At 40.4% G+C, this 26,529-nt stretch overlaps 2 protein-coding genes across 4 annotated transcripts; one reads left to right on the top strand and one right to left on the bottom strand.

The window, feature by feature from the left end:
* Positions 1-78: 78 nt before the first annotated feature.
* On the top strand, positions 79-9,562 carry LOC110974899 (prostaglandin reductase 1-like). Of its 2 annotated transcripts, none has more exons than XM_022226835.2 (11): positions 79-228; positions 1,222-1,388; positions 1,896-1,941; positions 2,799-2,855; positions 3,389-3,553; positions 4,195-4,312; positions 4,489-4,644; positions 5,545-5,650; positions 7,110-7,228; positions 7,780-7,936; positions 8,505-9,562. In XM_022226835.2, exons 2-10 carry the CDS (start codon positions 1,283-1,285, stop codon positions 7,888-7,890), a joined length of 984 nt encoding a protein of 327 aa, XP_022082527.2. In that variant the 5' UTR covers positions 79-228; positions 1,222-1,282; the 3' UTR covers positions 7,891-7,936; positions 8,505-9,562. The 2 variants fall into 2 exon arrangements, with proteins under 2 accessions (XP_022082527.2, XP_022082526.2); XM_022226834.2 differs by having other exon boundaries at positions 99-247.
* LOC110974898 (DNA repair protein Ku70-like) lies at positions 8,815-25,166 on the bottom strand. Of its 2 annotated transcripts, XM_022226833.2 has the most exons (18): positions 24,722-24,927; positions 23,461-23,628; positions 22,013-22,138; positions 21,520-21,645; positions 20,378-20,580; positions 17,989-18,081; positions 17,704-17,758; positions 16,996-17,086; positions 16,417-16,603; positions 15,758-15,915; positions 15,248-15,437; positions 14,466-14,586; positions 13,293-13,549; positions 12,635-12,746; positions 12,078-12,227; positions 11,204-11,295; positions 10,834-10,905; positions 8,815-10,678 (listed from the first exon to the last, which is right to left on the bottom strand). In XM_022226833.2, exons 1-18 carry the CDS (start codon positions 24,756-24,758, stop codon positions 10,547-10,549), a joined length of 2,370 nt encoding a protein of 789 aa, XP_022082525.2. In that variant the 5' UTR covers positions 24,759-24,927; the 3' UTR covers positions 8,815-10,546. The 2 variants fall into 2 exon arrangements, with proteins under 2 accessions (XP_022082525.2, XP_086986468.1); XM_087130342.1 differs by lacking the exons at positions 8,815-10,678; positions 10,834-10,905; positions 11,204-11,295 and having other exon boundaries at positions 12,150-12,286; positions 24,722-25,166.
* Positions 25,167-26,529: the final 1,363 nt, after the last annotated feature.

Here is a 26,529-nt window from a genome sequence, read left to right as displayed (position 1 = left end):
TAGTGTTCTGTCTTGCTTGATTTTCGGTGGGGCCAGTTTATCGAGGTTTAGATAAGAGGCGTGCCCTCCATTCCAGGTCAGGGGCTGCCGGGTCACATGTTCAGCACACAGACGTCTCTTATTATCCTTGAAGTAGTGTGCTGAGGCTAGGCTGGTGTCATGTCAATACACGCACATGATGATTTACCACGCGGATCGTCATTGCAGAAGTTGGCAGTCCAGCTAAAGGTGAGCACCCCTCCGTGAAGTGAGTAAAAAAAAATAACGTGAATAGTAGTGACATTGGTATCATTTATAGTATATACAGTTATTCGATTAGTAAAATGGTTAGCCGACAGAGGACACTTGTACTTTGTGTTAAAGGGTACAAAATGCAGGTAAAATGTTCCAGATAGACCAACGTTACGCGGTAAACGACTCGAATCAACATGATCAAAGCGGACTTGCTAGGCGCAGGCCGGACCTGTTTACTATTCATACTTTAATACTAGGCCTACGTTTTTACTGACAGCTGGCACTCGGCAGCGCAAATCATGCGGAAAAGTATTTTTTGTGATGGTTCAATACACATTGCTTCAGTCCTGGGGCCAGGTGTACCGCTGATTCTTTCATCTTTGGTCAGTTGGCACTGGGCTGGGGCCAAGTTAGGGAGGGTCATAAATTGTTGAACTTTTTTTCCGTGTTCTTTTTGAAGTGATCTTGGAGGGGATACCATAAGAAATGTTTTGATATCATAGTTTGGATTCCATTGGACTCTGCAAAGCAAGGAAATATTGAGTTGAAAAGGGGATTTTTGGAGATATTTTGGGATTGTGCATTCGTAAATGCACAATTTGTACACTAAAATAAGTGTGAATTTGAAAAGCTTTTCATGAAATCATTGTTCACACTCGTGCCTTGTCTCAATGAATGAAAAGCAGGGTTTATTTGAAATTTCAAGATTTTTTTTTTGGGGGGGGGGGAAGAGTTCCATTTGTGGATGCCACCTGACCTGTACACAAACCCTGTGAGACTGGTGTGAAAAATTCTAAGTCTTAGCTACATGAGTTCCTTCATATTTTCCTTGATAACTGAGACCTTTCAAGGCATCTTTTTATGCATATCCACCATCAGATGGATAATAAAGAACTGTAGAGAAAAAATGGTGGTGTTGGTATACAGAATTATTTCCTTTGTTTTTGTTATTTTATAATCCTGTTTTTCCTCCTTGTCTTCATGCAGGAATCTGTGAACAGGACTCAAGTCTTCTAATTACATCATCAGTTTATCGTCGAGAACAAAAATGGGGAAGGGGAAGAAATGGATTTTGGAGAAGCATTTCCAGGGAATGCCGAAGAGAAGCGACATGAAGATTGTGGAATTTGATCTGCCGACAGTTCCAGATGGATGTGAGTCTGCTACAAAGCCCGACAGATGAGACTTGAGTTGAGGCTATACCCTGGAACTTTAGGGCTCGTTGTTCTACCACTCAAATAAGCATAATGACGAGTCCCCTTAGGTCATAGGTTTTGTCAAGACTGTGTGATGAGGCATATGGAAAACAAAATTGGACTAAATATTTGCATCCCCCAACACCAAAGAATGGACAACACTTAAGCAAAACAAAGCTGGATTTTGATTTCAGCTGAGTTTGGGAAAGTTTTTAATTTAAAACCACTCATTTTTCCCTGTGGTGGCCTATATACATGTACATGTACATGCATATGAAAACAATAAAATGTTCAAAGAGTCAAAGTTAGTTGTGAAAAAAGTGAGGCCTTCACTTAAAAAACACTAAGATGTCATGTGGCGTTCTCTCAGAGTTGGATTTTGATGCATGTACAGTTGGGATGGACTCCTACTTAAAAAAGCAGAGTACTTTCAATTTATTTTGTATTTTTTCTTGATTTTTCCAGCATTCCTGGTGGAGGCAATCTATCTTAGTGTGGATCCTTACATGCGGTAAGTGGCTAGCAGTGCAAAGTCAGGTGGCAAGTCAGAGGAGTATTATCCCATGCTGTCGAATGGCTTCTTACATTTCATGTCAGGAGATTCATTTTCAGCCAAGCCTAGGGACCAGACCAGTAATTTCACAGGGATTCATATTTGGCCAAGTCCAAAGACCAGTAATCTCTCACCACCTTTTTGACAGAGAGCGTTTTTGAATGTGGATTCGGCTTAAGACTTCAGTTTCGCTGGTTCCATCAGAGCTTGAGCATGTGTTTCGCACACTACTTCAAAATGGCTAGAACCACCGAAACTAAAGTCTACTGTAAGCCGAATCCACTCGTTTCGAAAATGCTCAACATAAATACTGGCTGCCCTGGACATCATCACATTATGGAGTAGTCCACACTTTAAGTAGTGTTTATGTACGTGCTAACCTCTTTGATTTATAATGATGGTGCATGCTCCCATGTTTGCAGTATTGTAACGTGTCGGTGAGTTTTGTGCGAGTTGAGACATTTGAGTCATTGAATCCCAGTTATTAAAGTCCTGTCAGTTACCCTTGTGCCAAAGTCGAATCAAGTTGTAATGGAGAATCACACCCCCTGTCATTATGGCTCTACCTCGTGAAAAGAAATCAGGAGAAGTTTGAGTGATGACCATTTGTTATACACTGCACCATTTTCCCTGGTAACCTATGCACAACATATATTCCGGGTACCTGGCAGACTTGACCAGTGTCGGAACAGATGGCCGTCGCTCGAACTTATATATAGCCCTTTTATGACGCGGAATGTCATTGGCCACTCACTTCTCTTGTCAGGGAATAAGGAAGCCAACCCTAATCTGCTCGATTTTCTTTTCTTCTAAAGGCCATACTCAGCAAGATTGCCAGAAGGGATCACCATGATTGGGACCCAGGTCGCAAAGTTGGTATCTGCTTTAGATTCTGTGACAGTCTGTCTTTGTTACAATATAAAATAATTTACTATCTCGTACAAGAATAAACTATCATTTTTGTTTCAAATTACACCTGAAAGACAAATTTTGTTTTTGTGATACAGTATCTTTGGAAACAAGCCCCAGATGAGTGCAAACATGTTAATTTCAAACTAAGTGACAAGTCACTCTCCCAATCCAAAGTTCTCTTGGGGCGCTCAAGTTTGTTCAAAGGTTAAATGGTAAAATTGACATTGGAAACAGTGAAGAACGGACTAGACTCAGATAGGTACTGGAGTGTTGTAGTGGAGTACCTTTCGAGTACCAAGTTCACTGCCAAATGTTGGACTGGTTAAGAGGGAACAAAGCTGGAGAACATGGTTATTGGATGGTTAATGTCGTCTTGGATGAGCTCTTTAGTTATGGCGTGAACTTGTCTGCGTGGATCCTAGGTTGGTAAATCCGTATTGTGAGCTTTGCCCACTGACCATTATTAATATTGTGGCCGCTTTTACCTTGGCAGGGTCATTGAGACCAAGAATGCAGACTTTCCGGTCGGCACGCTCGTTGTGTGCCCGGGGGGTTGGACCACTCACTCCTTGTGCAAAGGGGAAAACGAGAGTAAGCTCCCGCCCTATCCAGAGGGAGTCCCTCTCTCCCTGGCCCTTGGGACCCTGGGGATGCCTGGGTAAGTATAGTTGGGTTCGACGGGGGGGATTACAGAGGGCGATGATGAAGAAGTCAGCAGATTTATTATAAATGTCTTTTTTATGCTCAATCCAAACCCTTTAAAGAAATGGCTTTAGTGCTGGTGACACAGCTTGAAATAGGTGCAAAGCTATTTTATATCCAACAAGTTTGAAGTTGTACATCAGAGATGCCTGTGGGTTGCCGGGCACTCGGGAGGAACCATGCAATGAATTTTTCCTAAACCCATTTTTTATCCATCTGTGTACTCCTTTTCAGTGTATGAAACCATTTGATATTGTATTGAAAAGCGCACTTTTTGTGAACATTAAACATTTTCCAAGCTTATCTGATGTGATGTAACTCAGGGAAGACGCAGATCATGTTCCATGTTTTTTGATATTCAAATATTAACCACACATTTACTCTTTGAAAACATTTTGCAAAAATGTTGCTGAGTCGCTGATTGCCATATATGTGTGGAACAATAAAATGCCAAAGAAATTGACATTTACCGAAGCAAAATATGAAAAAAAAAATGCTAGCACTTAGTTGCAGAATCCAGTGCAGTACTGAGGAATGAGCAGCATTGCTTTCTGTCATAATGTGCATTCTGTGAGTTTGCTTTTTGATTGTCTTTAGGATGACTGCCCACTATGGTTTGCTTGAAATCTGTGCCCCAAAGCCGGGGGAGGTGGTGGTTGTCAGCGGTGCCGCTGGGGCGGTGGGTTCCGTCGTGGGACAAATCGCAAAGATCAAGGTAAAGAAAAATGCAAGAAATCTGGAGAGAATTCTGTATCCAACCCTTAGGAATTTTTGACTTCCATAAAACACCAACAAGTTTTCTTCACATATGGAACTTCTGGCATTTTCCTTATTAAAGAAAAAGTTTTACTTACAACTTTGGAACTAATTTCTTTTTTTCTTGTTAATCAGGGGTGTAAAGTTATTGGATTTGCTGGCTCTGATGAGAAGGTGGCCTGGCTCAAAGAACTGGGCTTTGACGAAGCCTTTAACTACAAGACAATCAAGAACCTGGACGCTACCTTGAAGTCTGTTGCCCCCGACGGCATCAACTGCTACTTCGACAATGTGAGTTTTGCTCTAAACCCTTCAAATAACTTCAACATCCACTTTTCATTACTGCCCCTACAGATAGTTCAAGGAATGCCGGTCCTCCAGTGTGCAAATAGCGCCCTCATCTTTACTTTATTTGGAGTCATGCGTCGCTGATAACATAATGGTATTCCCAATGCCCTGGTTTTGGCATATCTGACCAACTGGCCTATACATTTCGCCTACAGAGCTAGGTATAATCATTTCCTTAAAGAATAATGATTGGTTTTCATGAGTCCCTAAACAGATAGGAATATGTGTACAGAAGTACTTTTTGTATCTTCAAGTTTTCTGTGCGCATGGGGAGAAATATTCTGTGGGTGTTCTCAAAGAAAAAAGTTCCCCTTCTGCAGTTTCTAAAGGCCGAATCATACATAGAGCAGTTGCAAAACAGCAGTGTTGTAGTTGAAACCATCACAAGACTAGACACTAGACCAGATACAAGACCATGCACAAGTAACAGGGTGAACAGTGGCAAAGGAATGCTTTTGTTGCAGTTCATTTGAATAGCTTATGACTTGACTTCAAACTGGAGGTCTTGTGCTGGTCTTGTGAAGATCTTTAGTAGTCTCAACTACAAAACTGCAAAATTATGATGTCGGATCAAATATCTGTGTTGCCAAATGGCACAACTTCAGTATCTCAACTCAAGCAAATTCACTTGCGAATATATCATGACATCAAATTCCTTTTGCGTACTTGTTTGCCAGAAGTGTACACAAGAAACATGAACTGAACTGTGGATCTAGAAATTTGAAAGTAATCTCAATTTTTCACTGGCAAACAAGAATAATGACCTATCGGAGATCTATGCCTGACTTTGTCCTGAACAGTCTTTGAACTGTGAACTTTTTTTCAACTGTGGTCAATTTGCAGGTTGGAGGGGAGTTTGCAAGCACAGTCGTCACCAACATGGCCAAGTACGGCCGCATCAGCTGCTGTGGTGCCATATCCCAGTACAATGACACAGCTCCACAGAAGCGTATGTGAAAGCATATTTTGTAATTTTGTGCAGTGTAAACGCGTACTTGTTTATAAAGGCTTTGTGAGGCCATGAGCATGACCAGCATTTTCGGGGGAGGGAGGGAACACTCAGCAGTGAACTAATGAAGCATTAGTGGAAGGGTGCCTTTTAAATTTTTTTCCCTGAGTAAATTATTGATTTTGATCTCTGGTTATAGGTTGCTCAGTTTTTGGCTTTTTCCTGTTTGTTTTTCCAGTGAGGGCAAAGTAGCTCCTTGCCCATCCTTTCTCCCGGCCGACATCCATGTTTGTGGCCAATGAGCCTTTTGCGAGACAACTTTGTCCAAAATCTGGTACACTGAGTTTTTAAAATACACATGAAAATTCTCCATACTAAAACCACTGTTGCTATACCTCATGATTCGGGGCAAGCTTGCGCTTAGTTACATGAGAGACGCCTTGCAACAGTACACTGTTCCCAATGGATAAGAACGGCACAAAGGAACCAGTCCATTCCAGAGATGGTGGTCGCTATGCAAAAGCTTGCCTCGAATCACAAGGTATATAGCAACAGTGTCTTTAGTCTGAGAAATTCAAATCGTTTTGTTTATGTGCAGTCAGATAACTCAGTGTACCAGATTTTATTCAAATTCAACTGGCAAATGGCGTATTTATAAAGCTTCTGAGCACCTAACATTGGCTATAAAAAGACATGCTCAGCAGCATCTGCTGTGCTGAAGATATTACTAGATACTGGTTCTTTGCCTTGCTTAGTGCCAAACTTTGCCAAAGCAGTGCTTTATTTGGCAGCTCCTCAAGTTGGGTCACGGACTGAAAGATAATCTTCCCAAGGGCGTGTCTTGTAATCAAACTTTTCCCAGGTCAGCAGACACTTCGCATGATTGGAATAAGTACCAAATTTTTCAACTGCTGTAGTCATTGATCAGTATCAGTCTTTGCACACCCTTGGGGATTAGTAGTTTATGGACCAGACTTGGAACCAGTGATCTGCCATGTATTTATAGGCATTTTATGGAAACTTGATGATAATACTGTACATGAAAATGTGATCAGCTGATGTTGTTAGCTGACAGGGTACAGGCGTGATATTTTTCAGACTTTTGCCTGAATTAAGACATTTCAATTATGATAGAAACATTATTAGTTCATGTATATGACAAAATGCCTCTTTCAGAATTTTTATACACAGTTCCATCTGTGTTTTAAACAAACAATCTCACTGGCGTGTACATTGTATGTGGGTCAGCTGACACCTGCCAACCGATCAACTCCTTTAAGTACGTTGATACTAAAAATGAGGTCACAACTACTTAGCGCATTCATGTGAAAATGTTGATAGGCAGTTGAAAGGTTGTTGAACAGCAGATAATGCTGAGACTGCAGAATCTCCAAAGGGTGGGGTTGATTAGCCTATGAAAAGGCACAGTTTGAGTGATAACCCATCTTGTTCCTGCCAGTGCCTCCCGTGTTTGGCACGCTCGTCTTCATGGAGATCAAGATGGAGGGCTTCATCATCACTACACACATTAAGCATTGGCCGGAGTGGACAAAGCAACATATCCAGTGGATAAAAGAGGTGGGCTAAATAAATATCAATGCTCAAGGGAAAACGAAACTGCAGCAACTGCCACAACTCTGTCAAAACCCTGAAAGAGCCAGGCTGTTTTGGATTCCCCACAAGAATTTAGCTATTCCATACCATGTTTTTCGAAACGTTGCTTGAATGCATGGACACTCTTTTGTCAGTGCAACTGCGAAGTTCCAAGTGAATCTAATTTAGGGTTTGTGTTACAATCACCTGTAGTTGAGGAGGGCCGCACACACATCGTACTTGGTACGAAAGTGTACACGGACGAGAATTTGTGATGCCACATCAAATGTTCCAGCAAATTTGCTGCAGATGTCTTTTGATGACTCAGACAGATTCATTCTTCGACGACAGATTCACTATACTACAAGCAGACCATTAATTTGACCAATATTTTTGCCAGAACTGCCTCATTTCGACACGAGGTTCTGAAATTGTTTCCATGTTGTGAAACGTTTTTGAACATTTTGTAAATGGCTTTAGAACTGTTTGGTTTACAAATGTGTAAGCGATACCATTTCTCTTTGTGATTTTTATAGGGCAAGTTGAAGTATAAGGAACATGTCACACAGGGTTTCGACAACATGTTTGATGCATTCCTGGGGCTGTTCTCTGGAGCAAATACCGGCAAAGCCATCGTTAAAGTATAGAAAAAAACCTCTCGATCTCGTGACTCGTGCCTTTGAGAATGACAAGGTAGGAATATCCTCTACTTGTCTTTTGTATTGAAAATATACCCAAAGTTAAATAAACTAATCGCTATTTTGATTTCTAAGCTTGATTACTTTTAGGGCCGAGTCGATTCAAATAGTTCACTATTTGACCTTCAATTTGATCGAATTGGTCGTACCGACTGGCAGATTGTTGATGAACAAACCATGTACAAAATCAGTTGCAATAGCGCACACAATAATGTACATTATAATCACTATAATAGCTTCTCACGTCTAGGAGTATCTCCAGCCACCATTTAGCAAGATTTAAGACATGAACAATACTTCTTGCCCTGTGAGAAGTGTCTATTCCTTTTAAATTGTTAATGAATAATTTACTTTTTGAATTGTAAGATTTCTGTTGCTTTTCATTTTAATCTACTTGAAACAAGCCTTCATAGTGCAATTTTTCTCATTTAAACCTGAAGAAAACTTTCCTTTCTCTTCATGAATTGTCCATTCGAATATTCAAATTCGGAAAATAATATTCAAATATTTGATAATCGATCAAATATTCGGCACGGCCCTAATCACTTGCCTCACTTTTGCAGCTTGCTGATTGAAGGAGGAACTGCATGTCAAATCATCAATTCAGATGTCACTTGTAGCACTAATGAAAAAGGGCACTCTGTTACCTAGCAACGGTATCCCCTTGGAGCAAGACTACTGGCTGATGCTTGGTCTTAGCTGGTTGCTGTTTTTCGTTCATATCTCATCAGTGTGTTCAAGAGAGAGACTGGTTCTTCTCCACAATTAATGAAAAGGGAAACGGCATCCATGCCTTTGCCTTGTTCGCCTTAATGCTTGCTCGTGCACCAACACCACAAAACGCCTTGAACATTCATCTACAATAGATCTATATATGTTGACAGATTGTTGCTTCAATATTATCGTTTATTACAACATCCTTTTATAAATCTGTAAAAAGATGGAATTACAGTGCTCATTATAACACACGTTGGGTTTTGGTCAACGTGCATTCAATGTCTACGATAACCCAAAGGCAAAACAAGGCTGTGCGTAGAATAGAACAGTTACAGAACAAAAGTAGGTAGTTAAACCAGAGCATGAAGTACTTAATCGACCAAACAGTCATTTTCAATTTTTCTGTTGAATTCAGCTTGGAAATTAAATTGTATAAATTGCATAGGAAAGTTAGAAGTAGAAAGTTAAAACAGTTCACAAAAAACTTTTATTACCAAATAGTAATCTTTGTCATTTATATAGCAAATTCAGCTTGTATTAACCCTAGCAGTCCCAAATCCTCCAATTTCAATATGATTTTACATACACCCTAGGAGGTTAGGGTTAATGTGTCGGCACAAAAGGACCTATAGTAATGCTCGGAGCAGAAAGGCTGGTGTGGATGTTGTGTGATGTGTTTGAATTGGGTAAGGCTCAAACACACACTAACACACACACCAAATCAGTTTGAGCGATGGTCACCTCAAGTGATGTATTCTATAGTTATTCAATTACATGTATTTCTACTGGAGCAATGTAAAAAAGTCGGTAAAATTCTTATTTTTTCTTTGCATTACAACTTTATACAGTGTGGTCTGTATACATGGAAAATTAATTACAATAAATAAAATACAATTGAACATTATTTAGGAGTCGAAGTTGTAGTTTTTTAAACGTACGCTATCAAACTGCCAAAGAACAATAACAAGCAAAGAGCTAAAAGACATTTCCATAAGGACACCACGTTTCTAAGCTAAAAACCAAAATGAAGCTGTCTGATCACTTTTATACATTGTAGAGGAACACATGTCTGAATGTTTTAGTCAGGAATAAATTCCATGAAAGATTGAAATGGCATGCATGCGTCCTGCCCTTGTCTAATTTTTTTGGGGGGGGTAGAGACGTTGGTTTGAAGTAATGCGAGAAGGCGTGGCAAAGAGAAGTTTCTCATGAATGCAAACCTGGAAATAAATGCAATCGTTTGGATCTACCCCACTGCTCCGCAAGTACGGTTGTGGGGACCTCATCCTGAAGCTTATGTATTTCTTAGGAATTTTACCTCGTGTCCTGTCCCAAAACTGCGATCTTCAGTTCCCACAGTGATGTTCTTGATTAATCACTCTAATTGTGGATTGATATACATGTCTTTTCTATTCGGTTAATTACATATCCGGTTTATGGAAATTCAGGTTTTCTTTTCAAAAGTTGAAGAGTAAAACGTTATCAAACCAGCAATGGGACAATGAGCCGGTTTATATTGGAAGGCATAAATACGACATGCCGTGTGAAGCTGTTCCAGAAAAATTTAGAAATAAATCATTTGAAAAAGAAATACTTTAAAAGAAGACTGAAGTTAGGCCGCTGGCTTTGTTGTTTCCGCCTATTGCGGAACTTTTGTTTAAAAACGCCGTTCGATTACTAAATACCGTTATCGAAAACGGAACGAATTATTGGACTACTGATCGAACGACAAATAAAGTTTATATGCGTTTCCACGAAATCTTGTACACTGTATAAATTCGGGTAATCTTGGCTCACGGCTCATCATTAGAGAATGACATAAAAACCTTTGTAAATTTAAGATTTTTATCATTTACCCTTACCTAGAAGTGAAGCTAAAACTGAACTCTTATTTTGCTGCTGGCGGGTCACAATTGTAGAAACCGCACACCTCTCTAATGAGATCAGCTTTCTTCCCGCGTGTGGCCAATCTGTTCTCGACGCAAAACGCCTTCAGCTGGGCCACTGTACATGTAGTGATCTGTTGCATAAAGACAAACAAACATGATGGAAACCGAAGCAAACTGGAAATTCGAAAAGGGGAGAATGTACTTTCAGGAAAAATTGGAAAAAAAAGTTATGAATCTATATTTTTGCCACTTGATGAAATGATTTAAAAATCGACGAAGGTCTTACACTTCCGTCTCGTACATGCTCCTCCATTGTTTTTGTCGCCAAAGCGTTAGCTGTGCCCTGGCTCCTTTGTTTCTGGAGACAGATAAACGGCGACCACAGTTTAATTTGAAACTGTGAGAGACACTTGAGGTTAATTTTTATGTTGTAAAGAGACAGTGGAAGGGTATCTCGCTTTTAACAAAAACACAAAGACGAAGGCCCAAAAGAATAGCGTTGAGGATTATGGGCGTTACGTTTCAAACTTCAACGCTTGGCTGATGCTCAGAAGGGCAGATTAAACCATAAAAATGGGCTATAAGTGATTGGTTGTTTTTTATTTCAGATAAAATACGTTCATTTAGCTACTTTTAAAGTAAAAAATTGCCCATACCTTGGCTGGGGCGTAGCCCTCTGGATACACGGTTCTCTTAAACTCGTCAATTTCTATATCGGCTTTTTCAGCGAAGAAGGCATGATTGGGCTCTATTTCACAAGTACAAAGATAGCGAAAAAAGAGGTGTAAAACTTTGAATAAAAGTTCAAATTTAGGTCTTACAGAAAATACTGATCGTGTCTTTTCTAATTACATGATAAGGTTACCCTGGGAATCTTGCTCTAAAAGATAATGTCCTGCCTCTAATATAGATGTCCACGTGCCTGGAACTCTACATGGCGAACAGAAATTAAAAGCCTCCCTGAAAAATGAATGAGCAAATGGTACACATGTATGTGGCTATAGATTACCGAGGTGTGACGTCATTTTGAACTAAGAAGTGCAGTGCATACGAATGGAGTACAGGCGCGTGTTGGTCAAACGCGCAGGTTCTCGCAGTAATGCCCTTTACACACATAACTGTAGGCGTGACGTATTCAATTTGGTACTCTACAGCTCCCAATGCTGTAGTCGAGTCTTTCCTGACGTCTGACCAGCAGGGACATTACCTGTTATTACCTGGACATTGTTCAAATACCTAGATTTCTTCCCATGAACGAAAGTCCAAACTATGCGAACCGGAAACATGCATTTGTTTGGGGCAAGCTCGATGTTACAACATTCTTTCTGAGTTTGAAAGTAAATTATGGATCAATGAACAGCCATATTGAGTATGGGATTTGAAAATATGGAACTATAACGCCATGTTGCTTCCTCGTCCTTACGACCCATGTTTTTTGGGAATGCACGGTGTTTTCAGGACAAGCGTCAGTAAACCACTTTTGTTCCATAATATATATCTGCCATGCACCAGGGTTTGAGTCACACTTACTGGTATTGTCCACAATGTCGTCGGTGGGCATGTGTCGCTTCAAGGAGGGGTTCTCGTAGTTCTCACTCCGGAACGAAAACTGCAGTTTCTGGATCATCGCTTTGGCCTTGTCGATCTGCATCTTATTTGCTTTGTTGTTGGCACCACAGTCTGTAGCCCAAAAGAATGCACGGAGTGAAACCCAGGGAATAAACTGTATCAAATAGAGCCTGAGGTAAAAATCAATTGTTATCGATCATGAATTAATCCGACGTATAAAAGCTGAGGCAAATACTTAAGTGAAGTAAGACTTCACTTAAGGGGAATTCTTAGTTTACACAAAAATAACACGATTCGATATGTATACATATTCCAAACTACTGACAAGTTCCCTATGACTTGTGTTTTCGTCTGATCATGTTTTTTTTGTATGTACTGTATTTGCTGTTATCAAAGGGAGTGATTTCTGGAATGGGATTAGTCCAATGCGCAATGGTTGCTGCTTGTTTGAGGATGACAATGTGGGAGGCTCACTTCACCATTCTCTTCAAAAGGAAAAACCTCTCGCCCAAACCTACCTTTGTTGATTACACGTTTTGGAACCTTCCGGAGATCACGCGGTCCAGGGAGTTTGATGAGATGGAACCCTGCTGGGCATATCTCCTTTCCGTGTTCATCAAGCTCCTCCTTCTATTAAAAAGCCCAAAAAGTTACAAAAAGTTTGCTAATTAATGGTAACCTAAGGTTGAACACAAAAATCGACGGACGGTTAGAATCACGCCACGGCCGGTTTCTGTGATAGAGAGGAATGAGGAAAATGTTAGATTTGCATATAGACACAAGCGAAGTACTTGGAAGGTTTGCAGTAACAATCGTGGAAGCCAGTCTCTTTTAGAGTTGGTTCTGAGAAGAAATAATCTGATGATTGGCGCAGGCTCAAATCTTTATGTGTCCATAGTCTGAGAAAATTTTTACCTGTAATTGTCTTTGAGAACTACTTACATGTATTTCTAATGTTCGTCTCATTGATGAACTTGGAGGCAAGCATTTTTGGCATAAATAAAACGGTGAAATTTCCAAGAAAGTGGGCGTCCACATGCCGAGGCTATGTCTTGTGTTTTTATTTCAACTCGGTAACCATATTATTCGCATTAGTTTGAACTAATTTGGCTCGTTTGTTGGTCAAGGATTCGAAAGGGAAACCTCTTTGCCGACGCAACAAGTTTATAATCTTACCTGGGGTAGTAAAGCGACAATTTGTGTTGAAGGTGCCAAATACCAGGCCGAGGGCACAATCAGTCTACAGATAGCGACCACGTCTAGGGCCAAGCATCGCTGGAGGAGAGCCGAGAACAGGCGGGTACTTCCACTCACCATGAGCTCATCCGGGAAGACGAACATTGGATGCCCGAGCTGGTGATCATCTTTTATTTTAGGACGGAGGTGGCCATCTCTCATTTCATGTCGCGGCTTGAATCCCAGCAGGGAAAGACCTTTGACAGTGAGTCAAACGAATCAGACCAAGAGTTATCTAATAGACATCTAAAAAAACAAAGAAGAAATCAAAAGTGTCACATCAACATCATCCAAAAAATCATTAAGCAAAACTGTGCTGAAAAGTTATGATTGAATATGTGATTAAATATATGGACAGGCTAATTTTGATCCTTGGAGCATGGTCAAGAAGTGATACTAGGCCTATTAATGTTGAGCGTAATAATTATTGCTAAACACAGCCTTTAAAGTGAACCCAACATGAAAGTGCTTTCCAAGTTATTTTCTCTAAAAAATACCATAGGTATTGGCGATTGGAAGAAACAGTGCTTATTATGTCATTAATAGATCCTAATAAGCGACAGGAGTTATGGAAGATACTAGCTGTCAACCCATAATTTCTCAAACAGAAGCATGTAGCAGTTCTTTGAAAATTAAAGCATGTTATTTCGCGAATCTGGCCTTTTAAAATCAATGCCCCTCGAAGGTTAACAACACTTTTATTTTGGTTGGATTGCGTTAGGTTGACATAGAGTACAAGTTGGTAGTGGGGTTGCCTTGCAGTTGAAGTTGGGCTGGGTTATAGGTTTGGTGGAGAGGGGATGTGTTTGTTTGAGATGTGTCTGGCCGAGTTAGTCTTCTGGAATCAAATGGGGACACTGCGCAACAAAGAACGATAGGTCCCCAGTTGGGTTAGGGTTCCCAGTCAGGAAATAGTGTACAAATCACATTTAAGTTCCTCCGCTAAAGTTAAGAACAATTGGCTGTTCCCAATCACGGACAAACACGTGTACGCACTTGCAAGTGGGTTGGAATTTAGGGAATGTGGGTTTAATTTAGGGGATATTTTTCCCTCAAAGCTGTAAACGAAGTCCTCTGACGATTTCGAAGGTAAATGAAACCAAATTGCCATACCAGTTTCACCGAAGGTGCAAAGATCCGTCTTTTCTTGCTCTGTGAACTTAATTTCCTTTCCACGGTAGGTCATGGAGTACATCCAGTGGCCCCCAGGGTCATCGTCGCCCAATTCCTTTTTCTTTATAAGAAAACAAAATCGGTGAGACGGACAAACGTTTGTGTTGATATTATGTTTAGACACTTCAAAGGGACGTAGAGAGACCGAGAATTCTCGGGACCTTATTGGAAAATGAATTTGTCGTACGAGGGAGGCAGGCGAAAAAGAGATAATAAGTCAATGGCTAAATGTGGAATCCAAAAGTACAAATTAATGTTGTTTTCACGTTTCAATGAGCCCAATCCTTTGATAATAAAAAATATTTCATTTTCAAATACAAACTTTTTTTCAAACAAATACAAACTGAGTGCATTGGTGACAATTTTCGAATTTACACAGGGCGACCTCAAAGACTGTTTAAAGAAGCTACGAGGTGATTCATTTCTCTTCTCAATCTTGCTGAAAAACTTGCTCCTGATACAGTAGAACTGTTCTCAGCTCAAATTCCAGAAACTCTATGATGTATGCAGCGGCATTTAGTTTTTACAAGAATTAATCATTCTATTGGATGTAAAGGATATTCGAAATTATATGAATTATTGTGTCTGTGAGCATAATCAAGGGGACGCCGTTATTTTGAGCACTGCAAAACTGAAGATCAAATGGCCAAATCCGACGTCCTTTGTCGTGGCATGTCTTAATGGGGCAAAACAGACCAATTTGGACAAAGCACAAAGCGTACCGAAGAACTGCCAGACTGAGCCTCGTTTATTTCCTTCTTATACTGATTCTGAAGGTCAAAGGAATCAAGGTTTCCTCCGTTCCTAGCCGGTAACTGAGCTCCTTCGTTGCTGGAATCCTTGTCTGCGGGATTTTGGTTTTGTTCCACGCGGAATGACTTTGTCAACTTCTTTTCTTGAACAAGGTTGTATCTGCAAATAGTTTTAGCAACTCCACATAAGAATCATTATTCATGGATGTACATGTATATGTCACAGTTTATACTGAGTTAGAATAGCACCTCTGTGACGTGCAAAATGCTTCCTCGGCGACAGAGACAGAAATAAGACATGCTCTTCGCCACTTACGCTCGAAAATGGAAAGTGAACGCCCGTGCAATATTGGACCAAAAGGAACCTTGTTGCTATTAGAACCCCGCCCTTTGTTAACGTGTGGAGCTCGCTTTATCCTTAACGAGTGCACAAGGAACGTATGTTTCATTCGTCAAGCAGAAAAATTAATAAAGACTCACAAGCCGATTCCAATATGCAGGTCTTGTCCTAATGAGAAATGCAGTCTTCTTCGAGGACCCTTGATGGCTTCCAGTTTGGTGGTGAAGACACGGGCATCAAATTGGTCACGATCACACCTATTTCCACAGAATGCGTCGTCTTTCGAAAGCAGCAGGTCCTGCATTGAATTTACGGTAAGAATGAAGACATTCACTTAATGCCCAGTGAACTGGCGTACGTGATGGACTGGCGCCAAGAAGGTAGCTTGTCTGAAGTGAACCCACCTTCAAACATTTTCATTTAAGCACTGTTTAAAGAAAATGGAAGTACAATATACAATCACTTGCGGTACTAGGCCTACTGTCTTTCAGTGGTGGTGATGATTCTTCTATGGATAAAAAACCTGAAAACCTGTTCCAAAAACCCCATTAACTCCCCAACCTAAGACTTCCGAGAGCAGGCCAACGTAACCAGCCAAAATGGGCTCGGTGGAGGGGGCATGCATTTGCTAATAATCCTTCATCAAATAAACACCATTCTCGGTCATTTTGTCTCTCGTGCAAGCAAGTGGTTAAATTGCATAAAAAAATTGCATAAAAAAAAACTCTCACTCTGATAAATATCAGCGGCAATATAATTTTCAAAATCGACGGCTGATGTCATTATATATGTAGGTTACATTGTAAATGAGTGACGCATTGAACGGCTTGCTCTCATCGTCAAAATACACAAGCTTGATCTCCACGTCTTCTTTGTAGAGCTGTCGGGCTTCGAGTTTGCTGTTCCGTTGAACAGTGGGATCCTGTGGACCGTCCAAGTTCGTGAAGAGGAAGATTCTCTTCCGGCGTATCGTCACGCAGTCAGATCTGCACGAATGTGACAGAATATTAGCCATGATTTCCGCTGAGTGCAGCAGAGAACTGCAGTTACATGTAATTGCAAAACAATGAAATAAAGTGGACTGCCTTGAGTTAAAAGTGTCCTATTAAGGTACCGACGAATCTGGTGACTATTTGTAACCCTACCGCGTTCCCAGTGGGCCCCGCCGATAGTGCAAGTAAGTACATGACTGCGGTGTTGAGCCACTGTTCATGTAGCTTAGTACAAAACCCAACACAATGCTTTTCGCCATGAACGAGGGCAATCGAAAGATATCCAAAAAGGAGGAGGAAAGTAACGTGAAAAAAAAGATCTGCAGTATAAACTCACACTAAACGGACACAGAAAAATCGAATCAATGAAGAGGAATCATGTGTACCTTTGACTAAATAAACTGCGGCACTTCTGCAGTGCGTGGTTAAGTTTAGAATCCGCGATATAACCATGTCTGCTTCGGAGACTGGAGTGGTCTGCAGTGCAAAAGGGAACAAAGTAAGACATGAAAGCCTGGTCCCCTAGCCTGAAGATACGACCTGGCGTCTCCTTCCAAAAAACAGATCCCAAGTTGCATCCGATGTTTACAAAGGAGGTTGTACTCAAAGGAATCGGATGCGGCATGGGATAACGAGCCACCCAAGGAAATGTAAGCAGCATTTTGTAAGTGCACGTATTTGCAGCAGCGCCTGCAACCTACCTTTGGACGCAAAAGAAACTAAAGAAACAGCACACATGGGTTCAGTTTCCGACATCATTACACCAAACACGAGCTGAATTTGACCGCTCGGAGCTTTGATCTGAATTAAAATGAGCTTTACCCAGGTTTAAAAACTAAAGTATTTGGCAAACTGTGTTCTTTAATTTAATTGCAACTGATGTTCTACATTAAGCGCCCTGCAAAAATGTTGTGCTTCATAAATACATTATTTTTGCTACTATTACATCCAGGAGCGCTGAATGACTACAGACAGCCAACGTCAGGGATCGCTTCCAAGTGTTTCACGATACTTTCTTAGTTTCTTAATTGAAGGAATTCCTGCTGAATTATAGGTGGGTAGCAGAGTTAAGGTTTTGTAAAGCTTCTATGTACCTGTTACAAGAGCCTCCAATTCTTCAATTTGAGGAGCCCCTGGTCGCTGAAGGTTCTAAATGAAGAAAAAATTATACCATATTGGTGCATGATGGTAAACTGGAAAATGTGAGCAAGATTAGATGGACGTTTGGGTTGTTTTGACTGTTTGCAGCTACAATTAATTAATAATATCTTTAGAAATGCCCATGCATGAGTTTCAACATTCCACAATGTAGTGAGTTTTCACTATTTGATGAAATACCAACTGTTCAGTCAATAAATGTGCATATAATATTTTTATACCTGCAAAATATGGATGTCGTTTCCTAGCAGTAGAACAGCTTGATGATCTGCCTTGTTGCTAAACACTATCATTTTTTGGAACGACATCGTGCACTGGAATATACAAGTTTTTGATAAAAAATCTGCAGTATATTAATATGGAACAATTTGTGATTCCACCGTGTGGTCCAACTGTGCTTGTATCGAATAGTCCAGCAGCCAAATGCCACTTTTTTCCTGAACCGTGTTTTGTAGACCACAGACGGCCAGAATCTGCATGATGACCTTTGGTGAAGTTTGGGTATTTCAAGATTTAACTGAAAATATCTTTCAACTATTTTGTTCATAAATCCAAGTGATGTGAAACTTTTACAACTACTGAAACATATATATTGCAGAATTGAAATTTTATTAAAGTTTCTATACACAAAACCCCTAGTTACAAAAATAAAAACCTTGAAAACATTAGTTTCCTATTGCTGTTGAAAAAATTAAGCAGAATTGTTTTATTACCTAAAGTTTTTTTTAAATTAATACATCATTTTGGAAGAGTGGCCATATTGATCAATCTGGTGCCGTCCAGACAGTGTGTGCGAACGAATCTTAGATGGGTATGGGTACACACACATGTAAACGATGTACACGTGCATGCTGAAACTTATGTCTTCGTTGGTGTTTGGTGTGGATTCTTGTCGAAATTGTTATAGTAATTTTGCGGCCCAAATGTGACAGGAGTGATTTGATAAACAGTACCTATCATTAACAGGTTTGTAATTATAAATTCAATTGCCGTAATTTGCAAGCAACTTAATTTGAATTGATATCAGCTTTAATTAACAGGCCTTCTTGCGACTTAGAACTCGGGTAATTTGTAAAAGTTACAGTTTATACTTGGTAGCATTAGTGCCGGTTTGACGGTTGTTTTCAAGGCTATTTTTGATGAGTTAATTCAGAACATGCCGAATGTACATGTATTTGTTTAGTGATTTTAATGAGCGGAACTTAAAGTGTATTTCGGCCTTATTTGTACGCTTTGTGACCTTGTGTACACGTTTTACGGGTGGCTGGGTCTTCGAGTCTTGTCGCTTTTGAGGACTTGTGAGTTAGTTGCACGTCGATTTATTGTCCAGCACAGAAAATAACATATGAAGCAAAATATGAGACGGAGAAAAGCCCCTCTTTTGTGTTGGTCACTGCTTTACTGGAATATGAAGAATTCTTTTCAGACATCTAGGGGGATGTGTTAGGGAACAATAGCCTAGAGTGTGTAAAGGGATTGAACATGTTGGGGGCCAGGGTGACCCCTCAGTCTCATTTCTTGCTGGATATAGAAAATAATTCAATAACTGCATGCACAAAAAAATTTGGAGTCACCCTTACTTATGACGAACTGCTACAGTTTAAGAAATTGGTTGAAATTAAATGAGAAAATAAAATAAACCTTCACTTATGTTTTTGTGGGGGGGGTGGTGGTACCGGGTTGTTTTAATAACTTTGATGCAGACATTATCATCTAACAATGGTAACACTTGCATCAGTAAAACGGCATAGCCAAACCGATTGAAGACAGCATACAGGAACGTCTTACTGGGCATTCCAGGGGTCTGGAAATATAGAACTGCCCAAATTTTGTTAGTTTAATCGTATTTGTTTTTAACCAAGCAAACACAATATGTATTGATAAAATATCGACCAAAAGCCCAATAATTGATATCTGAAATTGTTGTACCCGACAGGGATTCATCACTTAAATTCTTAAAACATATTCATTTCTCAGAATATTCAAAGAAAATAAGTTTGTTTTTAATCGTGCCAACGCAGTATAAATGAAATATCGAAAAACAGAAATAATCGACATCTAAAATTGCCCAACCTTTAAAAGGTATCAGCATTCAAATTCTACAAAAGTATGACCTCTTTTCTCAGAATATCTAAGGAAACATGGTGTAAGTTTGTGTTTAACTGTTTAAATGTATAATGTATTGATGAAGTATCGATGAAAACATGTCTTAAATTGCCCAACCATGAAAAGGTCTCATCATTCAAATTCTTGAAAAGGATGACCTCCATTCTCAGAATTTGCCAAAATAAATAAATAAATATTTATATACCCAACAAAACAGGATTCATCCTCTGGCTGCCAGACTACTGAAGCTTTCACGTTTCAACTCAGAGAATGCACGTGTGTTTACGGTTTGCATTATACATGTACCATCAATTTGGAGGATGAGAGAGAATATGTTTTAAGCAAACTTGCATTACCCACCAAACGGAAGGGTCAGAAATGTGATCCCATCCCAGTTCGTCCAATTGGGAGAAAACAATATGCAACAATGCTATTTTATTTTTCAAACCTACAGTCTCATAAGAAAGGGTGAACATTAAAAAAACCCAGCAAAAATCTGCCTACTTTTATGGTTAGCTGAAACGGACTGTCCTCTCCATCTTTGCTTTGTTGGAACATTGGATCATAGCAGTCAATGAGAAATATGACGCCTTCGTCGATTGTCTCCTTCTTCCCTCCTGTCACCTCGTGGTTAGTTAATGAGGTGTGGCTATCACTTCCAACAGAGGTGTCAACGGAGCTGAATGAGTCCCCAATTCCAGAATCGGCTGTGCAAGGGTAGTACAGACAGACTCACAGCATGACTTGACTTTATATGTTGGAAAGAGAAATGTGTATCTACTCTAGAAAGGGCAGAACGTCCTCTTTGCAGTAGTATACAGCTTGTGATGTTATTGAGACCGATCATGGAACAAACTAGACAGATGTTAAGGGTACTGAAATCAGAACTGTGACAAGTTGCATATTTTGAAATAATCAGACAAGCAGTTATAAGTGTTACGAAGATGTCAGATGTGCATTGAAGGAATGGTGGCCATGTGAAGGGCACAGCTCAATAAACCTATGAGTAAGTAGCGAGAACAAAGTAGATCAGACTGAATTGGACTTTCCTTGTTTTCAAGAATGTGTTCGCAAAGCAAAGGCATTTGGTATTCTGCACACTTGCATGGTTGAGCCTTGTGAACTAAATATGCAAACTTGTCACAGTACCTATTTCAGTACCTTTAACATCGGTCTAACTTGTTCTCTCCTCTGTCTCAGTAACATCACAAACTGCACACTATTGCAAAAAGGGCATCCAGCCCTTTCTGGACTAACACATTTCTCTTTTCCCATATAAAGTAATTTTGCCATTACAGTGACTTTTTTCACTATTTCTTCTTGCTGTGTCTGGTATTTTTTGGCAAAATCTACATGGTTATCTGATGCCAATGTGATCTAGTAGATTTTATTTCACACAAACAATGAGTAGGACAACGAATTAGTTAGTGTCATAACTAAATCACCAGCGCAACGGTAGGCTGAAGGCTGAAGATAAGTAAAACGGACCTAAAACAACCTGCACCCACATTGGAATCTAAAATCCATTAGTTCATTTTTCTCCTCTTTGAAGGCGGAAAAAGAACGACAAAATATCTGTTAGTTTTAATTAAATTGAAGGGAAAAGAATAAAATAATAAATTTATTGACTCCCACTAGGCCCTTACCTGAAGATTTCATGATGTTCACGTTACAGCCAACGAAGGTACAATTTTCATTACCGGCAATCTTTAGGGACTCTACCCTTTGAGTGCTGCTCCTGGTGTATGACGGAGTGGGTGGAAGCGTGTCTTCTACGGGAGAATGAAGTGATAGGTCGACCATGATTAACAGGACATGATGATTTGAAGGAGGTTAATACATGTAACAACCAAACATTTTGGAAAGACTGGCACCTGGAGACAATCGACACTGTTTTGGTGTTAATTTGTGAGACAGGTTCATTCGTACGAGTTATCTTCATTGTACAGTTTTAGCACCATAAACAATATAGGTTCGAGGTTTTGTTGAAGTTACATGTGAAAAGTAAATTTATCAGCAGAAACGGGGAACTAGATTTAACGGTTTGTATTGCTTGACATATGCAGTTACTTGAATTTCAGCCACAAGACTAATGCATCTTAGCAGTGCATGTAAAGAAAACGTCAAAGTTACGTGTACCAATGGTTTCTTCCCCTGTCGATATCTCTCTTTGCTGAGACGATGTAGACTTTTTACTTAGTACCAAAGGTCCGGAGGTTTCATCCGCAGAGGTGGTACTTGTGGACAACACTTTCGGGTCACTGTCTGTTCATTAAACAGCAGAGGGTAATCAATCGATATGTGCCCTGTCCTCTTTGTATCTCCCCTGGAAATTACGATCTTTATGAAGAAGACTTTTAATCATGCTTGCATATCGAAGATGGTTGTCTTATGGCACCTTTTATTATTCAACAACACGACTGTCCTATTTTAGAACTTGTTTTGACTTTCAAGATGATGGACGTTTTTCACAGGAAGGAAAGTGTGGGTAATTTTAATGATCAATTTCTTTATGTTGCGTTTTCGTTCGCAGGAATTACTGATTCATGCACACCAATTCGAGACAGTAATTCATGCAAATCAACTACAACGCAATAACCATGTAACAAACAGACAAAGATTGCCCTGTCCCTTTCTGGACTTTTAGTTCATGCAACTCAGGAGCCCGGGCATGTGTCCATGATCTCTGCATGCGCATGAAGCTGTTGACCATTTCCGAAACGTAATGCTGCAAAATAGGGCCAGTGAATTTGCAAAGTGTACAATTTTGTAAAGAAAGGGGGAATTTCGATAAAAGAGGGGATTAAACCGTCGACGAGACGGTTTGTATTGGACATCTGAAACAATTTTTTATAAGCTGTGCTTGCTCGACAATTGCATGTATCTTATTCCTGGAAGCCAGCAGCAAACTAAACGCTGATTAAATTTAGCCTGCGCCAAGGCGTTAATGCCACTGTGACCTAGAGTAAATCTGGATCAAAGTCTTGTTTCTGCCAGTGGGGAACTATTTAGGGCGTTTACGAAACGGTTGGCTCGGGCTCAGTCTCTGGCGTCACTGGTACCAGTCCGCATGGTGAGAGTCTCCTCAAGTGTCTGGAACCAGCGAAGACTAAGCCCAAGCCACCCGTTTCGTAAATGCCCATGTTGCATGGTAACAAATTAAAAGGTGACTCCCTTAAAGTTGTACGAAAGGTGGACTGGAAACTTTGTACCGGTGACCTGTTTCATCAACAAAACAGCATGGCACATAGTATAGCATGCAACAGAAAAGGGTACACGTACACAAATCTAATATCTCACATTTGTGACAAACGTCACAAGTGTTGTTCCTCACTGAACTAAACACTGGATTGCTCATACACGCAGGCCTATACATGCATGAAGTTCAAACGTTGCTAAATGTTTAGTACTGCACGATGGGCATGTCTCAGAAGCAGACTGATGCTATGGACTCACTTCTATGGACAAAATATGACTACGTAGAATTTAGAAATAAAAAGATTCATGAGCTGCTACTGGTTTAGTTTTGATTTTAGTTCAAATAGGTTCGATCTATCACAGCTAGTGGTCTATTTTCAAACTTTTACCTGCACTTTTTTGGAAGTTCAGAGTGTTCCCATCGCTCCCACAGAGAACAGGATTGTTATTCCCAGTAACACTGATTTCACCCACTGACACGCTCGACTCCTCACGGGGGGCTCGATGACGTGGCAAACAGGACTCCCGTCCTGGCGGCGGACTCTGGAGAGAATCCTCTGGAATAACACGGGGAAAAGGGGAGTTTAGACTTAATTAAGGCTAGCCATTTTCCTATAAAAAAGTTGCACATTTTCTATGGATGCATTCTGACTTCACAGCTGTTCTGCGTTCCAACACAATGGAATTACAAAACTGGTCTGCAAATTATTGAACAAAATATTCCACGCTTAGAAAATATAAACCTACTCGATCTTTACATACATGTGTCATGCAAATAAAGTACAGCCAGGTCCATGTTTGTTTACACACACTGCAATTGTTAAATTTAAGACACCCCTAATCAGTAATGCAGTTGAACTTGACCACACAAGACAAGACACAAGACCAATTACAAGATCAGCCAGGGTGAACAATGACAAGGATGTTTCAGAATTTATACGAATAGCTTGTGACTTGAATTTAGATTTGAGGTTCTGTGACGGTCTTACAGGTCTTGTGATAATCGCAAGAGGACTGAAGAATGCTTATGATATCACTTGTAATTGTATTTTAAAATTGTACATCATTGTATTATTCCAAAGTTTCTAATAATGGCCCATTAACCCTAACACTCCTCAATCCTTCACCTGTTGGAGGACTGAGGTTAAAAATCATCCTAGAAGTGTTATGATTATACAGCCGGTCGTACGTAATTCCATCACTGAATATAACAGATTATCAGCAGTAGAAACAGCATTGTTCCCTTTTAATCAATTTCTTGACTTCGCTTTTGCCCCAAATCCTTGCTTCTTACGTTGGCGCAAGTTCTTCATAACCAGAGAGGTTTTAAAAGCATGGATTTCAATAAATACAGCCGCGACAAAGGTATTGTGTAACAATGCAGCAGCGGGTCGGAACTTGTACATGCATGCATATTGCACTGTAAATGACTACACGTACACATGTTGCAGGCAGTATCGCAGTCACACTGCTTGAGATCGAGACCACAAGATCCCACAAGGTCATCACAACAACACCGTGCAAATTCTCCGTCTGGATTCAAGTCGCAATCAATTCAGAAGATCTTCAACCACAGCGGTCTGATGAGTGAGTCTGGCCTTGTTATCGTCTAAACCACAACACTACCAAATGGTTAATTTTGATTCTTACCTACTGTTGAGGAAATGCCATGACTCTCATCAGCCATCTTTCTTGCTGAATGACCATATACACGCACAGGTCTGATTTACTGTCAAAGTGAGAGCCTAAATATGAGGTTTTACAGGAAGAAACTTTCAGCGCGAAATAAGTCAAATGTCTTTTCAGCGTTGGACAACCTTGTTCCCGAGCGCAATCGAACGTGGCAAAACGTACACAGTACATGTATGGGTGCAGTGTCCCAATTCAAGGAAAATTCTCCGCCAGGACGAGGCGCAGAAAAAGTACCCCCCAGAGATTGTTTCGAAAAGAGGGGTCTGTTTGGGCCAGGAAATGGTGGAATTGTGTCAGTATGGCCCAGAATCATCTCTGTAGATTCAGGGGCACCCATCTGGGGGCAAAGCAGACAAAAATGGGATTGAAAATTAGTCAGAAGAGCCTGTCATTTGAAAAATGGCCGCTGGGAGGGCTTGGCAACATTCACTTTTTGAGGGGTGAGTTTGTTTTGGGCGGATAATTAAAAAATTCATTGGTTAACCTACTAAAAATTGAAAATCAAATGAAATGTGAAGGACCAAACAACACATTGATTTTTGTTTGAGAGGCCTCAGGGACTTCAGTTGCCTGCCATGGGGCTCCAAACTTGGTTGATTTTACACTATTTTCAGTGGAGCTTGAATTAGTTCAGTGCACCCTATATTGCCAAGATGGCGGCGTCCTGGATGTCATGACGGTTGGATTGAAAAATCATTTCTCACGTTTGCGATAGTTACACCAGTGGTGGAAAGACCGGAACAAGCCAGGGATAGCAGTTTTATGAATTGTGAGACATGAGAAACATTTGATTGTTGGCAGCAACACTCCACTGGTAAATACCCATGCAATCATGTGAAATTCTGAAAAACAATTAACTCTGTCACTGTTCATGCTGTTTTGCGTGTAATTTTCAAGAAATCAGCAGTGACCGAAGGACTTGATGGTTTCCGTGGGCCAACCCTAACCGAGCTTAACCCTAACGGAGGCCAACCCTAATGACGGCTAACCCTAACGGAGGCCAACCCTAATTATGAAGGGTAACCCTAGGGCCCTAACCAAGGGTGGGGACACTTCCTCGATGGTCAAGTACAGCCCGCGCACCAACTGACCAAGCTGTGGATATATGCACAGGTGACTGAAAGTTCTCGAAACACTCTCCTTGGTGGTTTGTTCCACTCTTGTGTTGGAAGTGCCCTATTTTGGGCTCAGGTTTTCAACTCTTGGGCTGAAGCGTGTCAACAGGAATAAATTCTACGTAGAGCTTTCATGTCAAAGCATGGCTGAAGTTTCATAATTTTCTTGTATTTGATCTCTGCTGTTGGTAGTGTATGGCCAAAGGGGTAACCCTTCCTTATCAGTAGGACATGCTAGTTGAAGCTATTCATGGGGAAAGGTGCAATTTTCAAATGCTGATTGCACATTCTTCTGTTTGCACTATAGTAGAAGTGTACATGTACAGTGTATGTATAGGCAGTTTGTGCACATTTGCTATTGGCTGACCTTGATGATTTACTCCCCATAGCACAGCCAGTGGACTTTTTTTCCAATTTATTTTCAAAAATTGAGTTTTTGGAACATTCTCAACCATTCAGCATTGTTTCTGTGTCAGACTGTGAAAAAGGGGTGTATATAAAGGGGGCAGTGTCCCAATTCAAGGAAAATTCTCCGCCAGGACGAGGCGCAGAAAAAGTACCCCCAGAGATTGTTTCGAAAAGAGGGGTCTGTTTGGGCCAGGAAATGGTGGAATTGTGTCAGTATGGCCCAGAATCATCTCTGTAGATTCA

This window comes from Acanthaster planci, linkage group LG20 (genome assembly GCF_054643075.1).
Source record: "Acanthaster planci isolate LZ-2023a linkage group LG20, COTS_SCS, whole genome shotgun sequence".
NCBI classification, from domain to species: domain Eukaryota; kingdom Metazoa; phylum Echinodermata; class Asteroidea; order Valvatida; family Acanthasteridae; genus Acanthaster; species Acanthaster planci.
This window is presented reverse-complemented; position numbering and strand designations above follow the sequence as displayed.